Genomic DNA, 14,139 nt, shown 5'->3' with positions numbered 1-14,139 from the left:
TATATACAGGAGATGCCCAGGTTATACCGACTGTACATATATAATTATATACAGAAGATGTCCAGGTTATACCGGCTGTACATATATAATTATATACAGGAGATGCCCAGGTTATACCGACTGTACATATATAATTATATACAGGAGATGCCCAGGTTATACCAGCTGTACATATATAATTATATACAGGAGATGCCCGGGTTATACCGACTGTACATATATAATTATATACAGGAGATGCCCAGGTTATACCGGCTATACATATATAATTATATACAGGAGATGCCCAGGTTATACCGGCTGTACATATATAATTATATACAGGAGATGCCCAGGTTATACCGGCTATACATATATAATTATATACAGGAGATGCCCAGGTTATACCGGCTATACATATATAATTATATACAGGAGATGTCCGGGTTATACCGGCTGTACATATATAATTATATACAGGAGATGCCCAGGTTATACCGGCTATACATATATAATTATATACAGGAGATGCCCAGGTTATACCGGCTGTACATATATAATTATATACAGGAGATGCCCAGGTTATACCGGCTGTACATATATAATTATATACAGGAGATGCCCAGGTTATACCGGCTATACATATATAATTATATACAGGAGATGCCCAGGTTATACCGGCTGTACATATATAATTATACACAGGAGATGCCAAGGTTATACCGGCTGTTCATATATAATTATATACAGGAGATGCCCAGGTTATACCGGCTGTACATATATAATTATATACAGGAGATGCCCAGGTTATACCGGCTGTACATATATAATTATATACAGGAGATGCCCGGGTTATACCGGCTGTACATATATAATTATATACAGGAGATTCCCGGGTTATACCGGCTGTTCATATATAATTATATACAGGAGATGCCCGGGTTATACCGGCTGTACATATATAATTATATACAGGAGATGCCCAGGTTATACCGGCTGTACATATATAATTATATACAGGAGATGCCCGGGTTATACCGGCTGTACATATATAATTATATACAGGAGATGCCCGGGTTATACCGGCTGTACATATATAATTATATACAGGAGATGCCCAGGTTATACCGGCTGTACATATATAATTATATACAGGAGATGCCCAGGTTATACCAGCTGTACATATATAATTATATACAGGAGATGCCCAGGTTATACCGGCTGTACATATATAATTATATACAGGAGATGCCCAGGTTATAGCGGCTGTACATATATAATTATATACAGGAGATGCCCAGGTTATACCAGCTGTACATATATAATTATATACAGGAGATGCCCAGGTTATACCAGCTGTACATATATAATTATATACAGGAGATGCCCAGGTTATAGCGGCTGTACATATATAATTATATACAGGAGATGCCCAGGTTATACCAGCTGTACATATATAATTATATACAGGAGATGCCCGGGTTATACCGGCTGTACATATATAATTATATACAGGAGATGCCCAGGTTATACCGGCTGTTCATATATAATTATATACAGGAGATGCCCAGGTTATACCGGCTGTACATATATAATTATATACAGGAGATGCCCAGGTTATAGCGGCTGTACATATATAATTATATACAGGAGATGCCAGGTTATACCGGCTGTACATATATAATTATATACAGGATATGCCCAGGTTATACCAGCTGTACATATATAATTATATACAGGAGATACCCAGGTTATACCGGCTGTACATATATAATTATATACAGGAGATGCCCAGGTTATACCAGCTGTACATATATAATTATATACAGGAGATGCCCAGGTTATAGCGGCTGTACATATATAATTATATACAGGAGATGCCCAGTTTATACCAGCTGTACATATATAATTATATACAGGAGATGCCAGGTTATACCAGCTGTACATATATAATTATATACAGGAGATGCCCAGGTTATACCGGCTGTACATATATAATTATATACAGGAGATGCCCAGGTTATACCAGCTGTACATATATAATTATATACAGGAGATGCCAGGTTATACCAGCTGTACATATATAATTATATACAGGAGATGCCCAGGTTATACCGGCTGTACATATATAATTATATACAGGAGATGCCCAGGTTATACCAGCTGTACATATATAATTATATACAGGAGATGCCAGGTTATACCGGCTGTACATATATAATTATATACAGGAGATGCCCAGGTTATACCGGCTGTACATATATAATTATATACAGGAGATGTCCAGGTTATACCAGCTGTACATATATAATTATATACAGGAGATGCCCAGGTTATACCAGCTGTACATATATAATTATATACAGGAGATGCCCAGGTTATAGCGGCTGTACATATATAAGGTTATAGCAGCCTGCTGCATGGCTTTACACACCAGGATACAGTATATACCCCTGCGTCTCATGAGGCAGAGTCTCAGATCTTTCCTTTTCTTTCCCGCAGGTCATCAGGACGTGTTCCGGCTTCTTGACCGTCCGGGAGCCGATACACTACGTCCTTACCTGTCACAATGTCACGCAGGAGGTGCGCTCATCACCGCCCACGCCGTCACTTTGTAACATTTCGCTGCTCTGACTTTTTTTTATTAATTTAAATGTTTTTTTCTGTTAATTTTTCATGTAATTCCCAATTTAACGTTAAAGAGAAAAAGAAAAAAAAAAAAGATATATATATACATATATATATACACACATACATTGTATATACATACATATACAGTGCTGGCCAAAAGTATTGGCACCCCTGCAATTCTGTCAGAGAATACTCAGTTTCTTCTTTACAATGATTGCAATCACAAATTCTTTGGTATTATCTGCATTTATTTTGCTTGCAATGAAAAAACACAAAAGAGAATGAAACAAAAATTAAATCATTGATCATTTCACACAAAACTCCAAAAATGGGCCAGACAAAAGTATTGGCACCCTTAGCCTAATACTTGGTTGCACAACCTTTAGCCAAAATAACTGCGAACAACCGCTTCCGGTAACTATCAATGAGTTTCTTACAATGCTCTGCTGGAATTTTAGACCATTCTTCTTTGGCAAACTGCTCCAGGTCCCTGAGATTTGAAGGGGGCCTTCTCCAAACTGCCATTGTGAGATCTCTCCACAGGTCTTCTATGGGGTTCAGGTCTGGACTCATTGCTGGCCACTTTAGTAGTCTCCAGTGCTTTCTCTCAAACCATTTTCTAGTGCTTTTTGAAGTGTGTTTTGGGTCATTGTCCTGCTGGAAGACCCATGACCTCTGAGGGAGACCCAGCTTTCTCACACTGGGCCCTACATTATGCTGCAAAATTTGTTGGTAGTCTTCAGACTTCATAATGCCATGCAAATGGTCAAGCAGTCCAGTGCCAGAGGCAGCAAAGCAACCCCAAAACATCAGGGAACCTCCGCCATGTTTGACTGTAGGGACCGTGTTCTTTTCTTTGAATGCCTCTTTTTTTTTTTTCCTGTAAACTTTATGTTGATGGCTGTTCCCAAAAAGCTCTACTTTTGTCTCATCTGACCAGAGAACATTCTTCCAAAACGTTTTAGTCTTTCTCAGGTTAAGTTTTGGCAAACTCCAGCCTGGCTTTTTTATGTCTCGGGGTAAGAAGTGGGGTCTTCCTGGGTATCCTACCATACAGTCCCTTTTCATTCAGACGCCGACGGATAGTACGGGGTGACACTGTTGTACCCTCGGACTGCAGGGCAGCTTGAACTTGTTTGGATGTTAGTCGAGGTTCTTCCACATCTAGGGAGGTTAGCCACAGTGCCAGGGGCTTTACACTTCTTGATGACACTGCGCACCATAGACACAGGAACTCTCAGGTCTTTGGAGATGGACTTGTAGCCTTGAGATTGCTCATGCGTCCTCACAGTTTGGATTCTCAAGTCCTCAGACAGTTCTTTGGTCTTCTTTCTTTTCTCCATGCTCAATGTGGTGCACACAAGGACACAGGACAGAGGTTGAGTCAACTTTAATCCATGTCACCTGCTGCAAGTGTGATTTATTATTGCCAGCACCTGTTAGGTGCCACAGGTAAGTTACAGGCGCTGTTATTACACAAATTACAGAAGCAGCACAGGATTATTCACACAGTGCCAATACTTTTGTCCACCCCCTTTTTTTATGTTTGGTGTGGAATTATATCCAATTTGTCTTTATGACAATTTATATTTTTTTTCATTGAAGACAAATTAAATGAAGCTAATACCAAAGAATTTGTGATTGCAATCATTTTCAGGAAGAAACTGAGTATTCTCTGACAGAATTGCAGGGGTGCCAATACTTTTGGCCAGCACTGTATATACACATATATTTTACTAGAGCTGTGTCTCAGGCGGTCCCGTCGCCCCCCATTAGCACAGTCAGCGGTCGCCTGTTATTGGCGGCTCGGAGATGTTACTGGTTTTGGGACCGGTCTCGTGTGACGCCTCCGCTAATCAGTGATGGAGCAGTCATTCCTCCCATCAGCAGGTGTCAGGCGGAGGAGGGTCGGTTTATAAGATGACCGTCTCCTGCGCTACAGGTGGAGACACAAGGCTTAGCAGTTCCTTCTCCACAGCGCTATTATGGGGGTCTCCCTCTCTTTGGAGGACCCCCATGGCACAGACAAGCCCCCGATGTGACACAGTGTAATACCTCATCTCCCCTCTGGGGGCACTGCAGAGATTAGACAGGTTGTGATTAGCTGAATGTGAAGGGACCCTCCTATAAAGTAGGGGTCATCCATATGGCGGACCCCCGCAGACTGATGTTTGCTTTCTCTCTTCTGGTTTAGGGGACAAGTAGGGAGAAGTCTGTGGAGACGACAGCGATCACCACCCCTGAAGCAGAGGAGGGTCCGGGCCTTGAGCAGGACGAGGAGCTCCCGGGGGACCACAGCTGGGACCTCTCCCGCTGCCTGGGCTGTATATTCGGAATGTTAAATAAACCAATGAGACCGTAAAGATGGTGGCGGAGTATTGTGTGTGGCGGGGAAGGACCGATCCCTCTTCCTGCAGGTGCCCCCCTAGTCTTATTGATTGACGTGCTGGCTCAGGTGTCCATATGAAGCTGTACAGCAGCCTGCCTCTCCTTGCTGAACAGACTTGTTTTAGGTCTTTCATTATTAATGTAGGATGGTCCTGGGACCCACCTTCATGTGTGATTAGGGCTGAAACCCACAGTAAGCAGTCATGGGAGGAGGAAAGGACCCGCACAACTCAGTGTAAAGAGGCCACAGCACTTCTCCCAGACCCTCTTACCAATCTGCTGGTATATCATATTAGCTGAGGCCAACAGAGGCTACAGCGGACCCCAAGAATTGCAAGCTCATGGACAGTCGGACTACAGCGCCCAGCATGGTGCACAACACCCGATCACTTTGGTGCATAAGCTATAATCAACACGTTCACACATCTTTATGAAATCCAACAGTAGTTAGTCTGGGGTTGGGGTTGACCCCATGGCGGTCCCTCTTGAGTACAGTCCATACATTCTGAATATGTAAACACCACAAGAGTATCACAATGGAGGAGACATGAGCAACAGGGCACCTCGTACCTCAAGGTCCTTAGTCACATTAATAAAAAATAAAAAAAAAAATAAATAAATAAAAAATAGACATTGAGCCAATTTCCCATAGAAGTGGAATATAGATCCACAGAATCCAGTGTAAAGTGAGATCATGGCACTCCTCCAGCCCATCCCCCCTCTTACCAAGCTGATGGTCTATCGCAGCAGCTGAGGCCTTTGGGGGGCTATGCAGGACCCCAACAAATGTAACGAGGTTTTCACACTCAAAAATAAAGTAAAACACTGACAATGTTCACCAGTTTATTGTATAGTAAAGCATTGAAAACTACCCAGAATTCCTTGTAATAAATAGAGGCTGAGCCTCGACAGCGCCCCCTGGAGTCTGCATCATGTAATGCAGCTCAGAAGGAATAGAAATCACAAAACCAATTCACAGCTAAAACCTGGTACATGGGGGAGAATGGTACAGAAAGGCAGGAGAGCAGAGGCGACTGCCCCCGGCAGGACCGGCATTTCCACCGCCGCACCGGACGGCTGCACGGTATATGGGGCATCTAAACCATGGATATAAAGGGTTAAGCCACTGGGAGAGCGTTTCCTTACCAGAATCGAGGTCACGCATCATCCCAGCGCTCATCCCTTTAAGTCCATCTGTTATTTACCCCATACATTACCTGTGTATACAGATCTGCTCATATACAGTGCCCTCTGGTGGAGACATGAGAGAAACGCTTCCTACAGCAGAATTCAGAATTTGTATTAATTGCAGCCCCTGATTTCTGGGAGTATAACCCCCATCATTGCACCACGATAAGGAAAAGGGGGACTTCTGGACTGTCTACATCGCTCCAGGGGCCGCAGCTCCACATCAATTCCTCTGGACAGTGTAGACTCACATCTATCTCACAGGTCCAGTGCACGGTGCAGACGCGCACCGCTCTGTACTGCCTGCGACAACATCTTCCCAGAGCAAGCGGAGACGTACAAAGAGCACATCGCACCGCGACAAACCGCAGCTCTGGATGTGACGAGCACAGGACCAGACAAGGAGAAAGAAACGTTTCTAGGAAACTGTAAACCATCGGATGTGTTTTATCAGAGAATCGTAACGAATCGATGGCGGGTATAAGACTCCGTATCTCACTATAGAAGACGTGGATGGCAGCTGGCGGTGGAGCGGTAGACGTGGCGTTGGTCATTACAGGTAACTCTATGGCACTATATTCATCATAGTCAAAGATCATTAGGAAAGTAACGTTTTACTTCATTGCAAGCTCCCGGACGGGCGGACTACAGCGCCCAGCATGGTGCACAACACCCGGATCACTTTGGTGCATAAGCTATAATCAACACGTTCACACATCTTTATGAAAGCCAACACTTGTAAGTCTGGGGTTGGGGTTAACCCCATGGCGGTCCCTCAAGTATAGTCCATACATTCTCAATATGTAGACAACACGAGCATATATATCACAATGGAGGAGACAAGCACCAGGGCACCTCATACCTCAAGGTCCTTACGGTCACATTAATAGAAAAAAAATACAGACATTGAGCCCGTTTCCCACATGGAATATGTTCTTGTGACAGTCCAACAACTGCTATATTGTCAGAAGCGGTATACAGCCCACCCCTACACCCCCCTCATGACACACCATGGGAGCCATAAACGTCCATCGATTGGTCTCAGAGTCATACATTTCTACAGAGTTCAAGTTGGACTGGCCGTCGTAGCCACCCACCGCATACAGGCGGCCACAGTTGGCTACTAGAGAGACGCGGCTGCGCCTAGTGTTCATGGGAGTGATGAGGTACCATTGGTCCGCCATGGAGTTGTAAACCTCCGCAATGCTCAAGAAGGCGGATCCATCGTAACCGCCGCAAATAAACATCTTACTCCCCAGTGAAGCCGCTCCATGACGGCACCGTTTGTTCAGCATACTCGCCACCGGGTGCCACGTGGCCGTGTGGTGGTTGTAATACTCCATCTGTGGAACAACAGAGGCAGGGATTATAATCTACAGTCTGAAGGGCAGCATAGTTTAGATGTAGAGACATTGAGCATGGGAGAAGCCAAGAGCGGGTGGGCGAGAGGGACGGAGGCAGCCCCGCAGGCAAGGGAGGGAAGGAGCTAAGAGACGGCGGGTGAGCGGGACGGAGGCAGTCCCGCAGGCCTGAGCCAAGCACAGGCCGGGGGAAAGGGATGGAGACAACCCCCGTGGGCGAGAGCCAGGTGCTGGCGGATGAGAAGGACGGAGGCAGCCCCGCAGGCCTGAGCCAAGCACGGGCGGGGGGAAAGGGATGGAGGCAACCCCCGTGGGCGAGAGCCAGGCACTGGCGGGTGAGAAGGACGGAGGCAGCCCCGCAGGCCAGAGCCAAGGGAGAGCGGGAAAGAGAGGTGGAGGCAGCCCCGCAAGCCGGAGCCAAGCACGGGCGCGGGGAAAGGGATGGAGGCAACCCCCCCCTGGGCGAGAGCCAGGCGTGGGCAGGTCAGAAGGACGCACGCCGCCCAGTGGGCCGGAGCCAAGGGAAGGCAGGCTGGGCGAGAGGGAGGGAGGGACGGAGGCTGCCCGCGGGCTGGGCGAGAAGGACAGGGGCAGCCCTACAGGCCGGAGCCAAGCACGGGCCGGGGGAAAGGGATGGAGGCAACCCCCGTGGGCGAGAGCCAGGCGTGGGCAGGTCAGAAGGACGCATGCCGCCCAGTGGGCCGGAGCCAAGGGAAGGCGGGCTGGGCGAGAGGGACAGAGGGCAAGGGAGGGAGACTGCCCCACGGGCTGGAACCAAGCGCAAGCGTGCAGGCGAGAAGGACGGAGGCAAAACAGGGTGGGGAGGGCAAGAGGGACAGAGGCAAGGGAGGGCGGGCGAGAGGGACAGAGGCAAGGGAGGGCGGGCGAGAGGGACAGAGGCAGCCCTGCAGGCTGAAGCCAAGCGTGGGCCAGGGGAAAGGGCCGGAGGCTGCCCCACGGGCTGGAGCCAAGTGCAGGCGGGCGAGCGGGATGGAGATGGGCCGGAGCCAAGGATGGGCAGGCGAGAGGGACAGAGGCAGGGGACAAGCACGAGCGGGCAGGCAGAACGATGACCGGTTTAATTACTTCAGCAGCCATGGAGAGTGGTGATGGTGGGAGTCGAGGTGAAAACCTGCAGAATGGGGACCCCACGACATCTTTAGTTTTGCACTTACAGTGTTGAAGATCTGCAGTCCGTCGTGTCCACCCGACACATAAATCCTCCCTTCGAATACAGTCACTCCCGCTGCACTGCGATTGGAGCTCATGGGGGTCACCACGGACCACCTAGACAAAGAGCACAAGGTACCAGGTAGAGGCGCATCCTCCATCCAAGCAGATACATGACCCCCCCCCCCCTCCGCTGCAGCAATGACCTCTATACGGGGGTCCATTATCCATGCAGTGATCCACAGTCACTGACCGCAGTCTCGCTGCACCCCCTATACTTTATGGGATAGAAACACAGACGAGACCTCTCTGCTGCTGACCGTTTGTTACAATGGATCAGTGCAGGTGTGAGGATTGTGCTGACTGGTCAGTACAGATTAACCCTCCGCCCCCTGGGTCTTACTTGTCCGTGTCCGGGGAATACGTCTCCACGGAGTTCAGTGAGCAGTTGCCGTCGTATCCTCCGCAGACGTAGATCTGTCCGTCCAGCACCACCGTGCCCATCGCACTGAGGCCGGAAGACACGGAGATCATATATAAATCCCACGCTCCGCACATCTTATAACCCAGCACCCCGGAGGACGCCGGTGCCGTGCAGCGATTGCTCTCTGGACTCACCTGCGCTTGCTGTTCATACTTCCTACTTTGGTCCATGAGTCGGTCTCAGGGTTGTAGACTTCCACCGTGCTCAGCCGTGATTGGCCGTCGTAGCCACCAATGGCGTACAGGAGTCCATTGACCACGGCGACGCCCACCCTGCTGCGAGCAGTCGTCATTGGCTGGCACTTCTCCCAGTGGTTGGCGATTGGATCAAAGACTTCAACCACATTCAGCGAGTCGCCTGCGTAGAAATGCGCTACTCGTCTTACATAGTGATCGCCAGGCGTCACATCACCACGTCTTACATAGGACTGCAGCTGACATCTACATTATCTGTACTCAGATATCACTGTTATCTGTGGTGTTACATAGGACTGCAGGTGACATCTACTACATTATCTGTACTGAGATATCACTGTGTTATGTGTGGTGTTACATAGGACTGCAGGTGACATCTACTGCATTATCTGTAGTCAGAGAGATATCACTGTTATCTGTGGTGTTACATAGGACTGCAGGTGACATCTACTGCATTATCTGTACTCAGAGATATCACTGTGTTATCTGTGGTGTTACATAGGACTGCAGGTGACATCTACTACATTATCTGTACTCATTGATATCACTGTGTTATCTGTGGTGTTACATAGGACTGCAGGTGACATCTACTACATTATCTGTACTCAGAGATATCACTGTGTTATCTGTGGTGTTACATAGGACTGCAGGTGACATCTACTACATTATCTGTACTCAGAGATATCACTGTGTTATCTGTGGTGTTACATAGGACTGCAGGTGACATCTACTACATTATCTGTACTCAGAGAGATATCACTGTGTTATCTGTGGTGTTACATAGGACTGCAGGTGACATCTACTACATTATCTGTACTCAGAGAGATATCACTGTGCTATCTGTGGTGTTACATAGGACTGCAGGTGACATCTACTGCATTATCTGTAGTCAGAGAGATATCACTGTTATCTGTGGTGTTACATAGGACTGCAGGTGACATCTACTACATTATCTGTACTCAGAGATATCACTGTGTTATCTGTGGTGTTACATAGGACTGCAGGAGACATCTACTACATTATCTATACTCAGAGATATCACTGTGTTATCTGTGGTGTTACATAGGACTGCAGGTGACATCTACTACATTATTACATAGGACTGCCGGTTGCTATCTGTATATATACAGGGTACACGTCGCCTCTTTCCTGCAGCTCGAGGCGGGGGATTAGTCCGGGTCCATCACCGGATCAGTGATCCCCTCCTCGTGGCTTGTGCCGCCCTCCAGTCTGCTCATTAATCCGGCCCGGACTAATCACTGTAACCCCTTCCCTTCCTCAGGGACGTAACGCTTGACCTCTGGGTGATGTCTCCGGCTGCCTCTGTCCCGATTCAGGCTCACGCTTCCAGCTGCTCCACAGCAGGACAGAGTATTTCAGGACGACCACGTTACATACAGAGATGACCTATATCCCCTCACTATATTTCGGACTGCAAGATACCTGCAGAGTTGAGTCCTCCCACAGCGTAGATGAGGCCGGCGATGGACGTGCAGCACCGGGGGCGGGTCTTAAAACGCCAGGAGGTGTGGCCTACGCTCGGGCATCAGGTGGTAATCCTTCGCCTCGTCCACGAGATCCCTGAAATCCACAGAAGCCATTATGTAGAGAATCGAGGAGACACGGATCTGTGTTGTGTGTGGCTGCCCCTTACCGGCACTTATGGCAGCAGCGCACCAGGTCGTCCTGCTGGCACCCGGTCCGTGAGGAACTGCGGCACGACACAGGGGCAGCCGGATCTTAGTGAGAAGCTCGGGAGGAAGAGCTCACGCTGCTCCCGGTCATAGCGCACCCAGGCCAGGGCCGCCTCAAACACCTGCCGAGAGAGGAAGGTCACAGCGGGAGGAAGAGCGGCTTCCTGACATACTCTGTGCTGCAGGGGGAACCTGCTCCTCCTACTGTAAACCCACAAGAGATCAGCCCACTCCTATACTGACATACTCTGTGCTGTGGGGGGAACCTGCTCCACCTACTGTGATCCCTCAGGTGATCAACCCATTCCTATACTGACATACTCTATGCTACACGGGAACCCTGCTCTGCGATCTCCCAGGAGATCAGCCCACTCCTATAATGACATACTCTGTGCTGTGGGGGAACCTGCTCCTCCTACTGTGATCCCTCAGGTGATTAGCTCACTCCTATCCTGACATACTCTGTGCTGCAGGGGGAAGCCGCGCCTCCTGTGAGCCCTCAGATCAGCCTACTTCTATCCTGACATACTCTGTGCTGCGGGGGGGGGGGGGGGGGAACCTGCTCCTCGCTACTGTGATCCCACAGGAGATCAGCCCACTCCTATCCTGCGGGGGAATCTGCTCCTTCTACTGTAATCCTTCAGGAGATCAGCTCACTTCTATACTGACATACTCTGTGCTGCAGGGGGAACCCGCGCCTCCTCTTGTGATCCCTCAGATTAGCCTACTTATATCCTGACATACTCTGTGCTGTGGGGAGAACCTGCTCCTCTTGCTATGATCCCGCAGGAGATCAGGACATTCTTATCCTGACATACTCTGTGCTGCTGGGGCACCTGTTCTTTCCATTCACCAGAATTTCTGTCTGCCCTCCTGTAATAGCCACACACTCCTCTGCTGTAACACTCTGTGCTGCTGGAATATATTCCCTCCTGAGTATTTCAGGCAGTTTGTGGGAGGTTACAGACATTAATAGTGGAAGTAGACGGTTCCCCCAGCAGCACAGAGAGTTTCAGGAGAGATGTTCTAGGGGTCTGCGTTACAAAATACAAGGAGACAGGATCCCAAGGTCCTCAGCAGCACAGAGTATTTATGGAGAGTAGAGCGGTAATGATGGTGGGATAACGTTGCTGAGGAGGGGATGGAGAGAGGTGGGGGTCAGACAGGATAATGGAGCCCCCCGATTTGCGCGCCCCCTCATACCTGCTCCTCCGCCTTCACGTTCAGGCGTCCTGGCCACCAGCTCCAGGACCTCCTCGAAGGCCAGGGCCAGGAAACTCCTCCGACATGGAGAGGAGACCTCCACAAAGTGCTCGTGGATGAAGCGGTTGGCGGCGTCGTACAGCACGGCGCACATCATCGTCTCCGCAAACTGCCGCACACCCAGGCAATTCTTGGGGTGTAACCTGAGAGGGGAGCGGAGAGGTCAGCACAGAAGCCCCTCCACCCGCAGCTCAGACCCCCGCAGAGGGCATGCGTCAGCCGGTGGCATGCACCCGGGTATCTAAGCTCACAGTAGGATACTTTACGTATCTCAGCTCTCGGGGCGGCGGGCAGAGGTGCAGGGTTACCTCTGGTGTATAATGACTGGAGAATCCCCCGATCCGGGAGGGCACAGCTCCACTCACCGCTCCTTCAGGAAGGCGCAGCAGGCGTCCTTTATGTTCTGCAGCTGCAGGAAGCTGGCGCCCATCAGGAGGGACTGCACGTTCTGCTGGTCGATGGCCAGGTGCCCGTTATACGCAAAGTTAATCAACGCCTCCAGCGCGCTGAGGACAAACAGACGGGAATTACCCATAGGACGAGGGGAATTACCCGGGGGGGGGCACCTATAGGGGCAGAGGGGGGATTACCTACACCCGGGGGTCACCTATAGGGGCAGAGGGGGATTACCCGGGGGGGCACCTATAGGGGCAGAGGGGGATTACCTACACCAGGGGGGGTCACCTATAGGACCAGAGGGGAATTACCCGGGGGGGCCCACCTATAGCGGCAGAGGGGGATTACCTACACCCGGGGGTCACCTATAGGGGCAGAGGGGAATTACCTACACCAGGGGGGGGGGGGGGTCACCTATAGGACCAGAGGGGAATTACCCGGGGGGAGGGCACCTATAGGGGCAGAGGGGGATTACCTACACCCGGGGGTCACCTATAGGGGCAGAGGGGAATTACCTACACCAGGGGGGGTCACCTATAGGACCAAAGGGGAATTACCCGGGGGGGGGGGGGGGGGGGTCACGTATAGGGGTAGAGGGGAATTACCTACACCCGGGGAGGGTCACCTATAGGAGCAGAGGGGAATTACCTACACCCGGGGGTCACCTATAGGGGCAGAGGGGAATTACCTACACCAGGGGGGGTCACTTATAGGACCAGAGGGGAATTACCCGGGGGGGTCACGTATAGGGGTAGAGGGGAATTACCTACACCCGGGGAGGGTCACCTATAGGAGCAGAGGGGAATTACCTACACCCGGGGGTCACCTATAGGGCAGAGGGGAATTACCTACACCAGGGGGGGTCACTTATAGGACCAGAGGGGAATTACCCGGGGGGGTCACCTATAGGGGCAGAGGGGAATTACCTACACCAGGGGTGGGTGTCCACCTATAGGACCAGAGGGGAATTACCCGGGGGGGTCACCTATAGGACCAGAGGGGAATTGCCTACACCCGGTGTGGGGGGGGGGTCACCTATAGGGGCAGAGGGGAATTACCTACACCTGGTGTGGGGGGGGGGTCACCTATAGGGGCAGAGGGGGATTACCTACACCCGGGGGTCACCTAATAGGGGCAGAGGGGGATTACCTACACCCGGGGGTCACCTATAGGGGCAGAGGGGAATTACCTACACCCGGGGGTCACCTATAGGGGCAGAGGGGAATTACTTACACCCGGGGGTCACCTATAGGGGCAGAGGGGAATTACCTACACCCGGGGGTCACCTATAGGACCAGAGGGGAATTACCTACACCCGGGGGTCACCTATGACCAGAGGGTAATTACTTCACCCCTGGGGGAGGGGGTGGTGTTACCTATAGGACCAGAGG

General features: G+C 50.1%; 1 protein-coding gene across 1 annotated transcript in view; it reads right to left on the bottom strand.

Moving 5' to 3' along the window:
- Window positions 1-5,839: 5,839 nt before the first annotated feature.
- The window catches only part of KLHL18 (kelch like family member 18), a 10,521-nt gene continuing 2,221 nt past the window's right edge, over window positions 5,840-14,139 (bottom strand). Inside the window, 11 exon segments of the mRNA XM_075316173.1 lie at window positions 5,840-7,529; window positions 8,723-8,834; window positions 9,121-9,225; window positions 9,336-9,558; window positions 10,839-10,911; window positions 10,913-10,976; window positions 11,050-11,087; window positions 11,089-11,211; window positions 12,293-12,320; window positions 12,322-12,495; window positions 12,718-12,918. Coding sequence (XP_075172288.1) covers window positions 7,143-7,529; window positions 8,723-8,834; window positions 9,121-9,225; window positions 9,336-9,558; window positions 10,839-10,911; window positions 10,913-10,976; window positions 11,050-11,087; window positions 11,089-11,211; window positions 12,293-12,320; window positions 12,322-12,495; window positions 12,718-12,918 — 1,528 coding nt within the window. The 3' untranslated portion in view covers window positions 5,840-7,142.

Source organism: Anomaloglossus baeobatrachus, chromosome 6, assembly GCF_048569485.1.
Source record: "Anomaloglossus baeobatrachus isolate aAnoBae1 chromosome 6, aAnoBae1.hap1, whole genome shotgun sequence".
Lineage (NCBI taxonomy): Eukaryota > Metazoa > Chordata > Amphibia > Anura > Aromobatidae > Anomaloglossus > Anomaloglossus baeobatrachus.
This window is presented reverse-complemented; position numbering and strand designations above follow the sequence as displayed.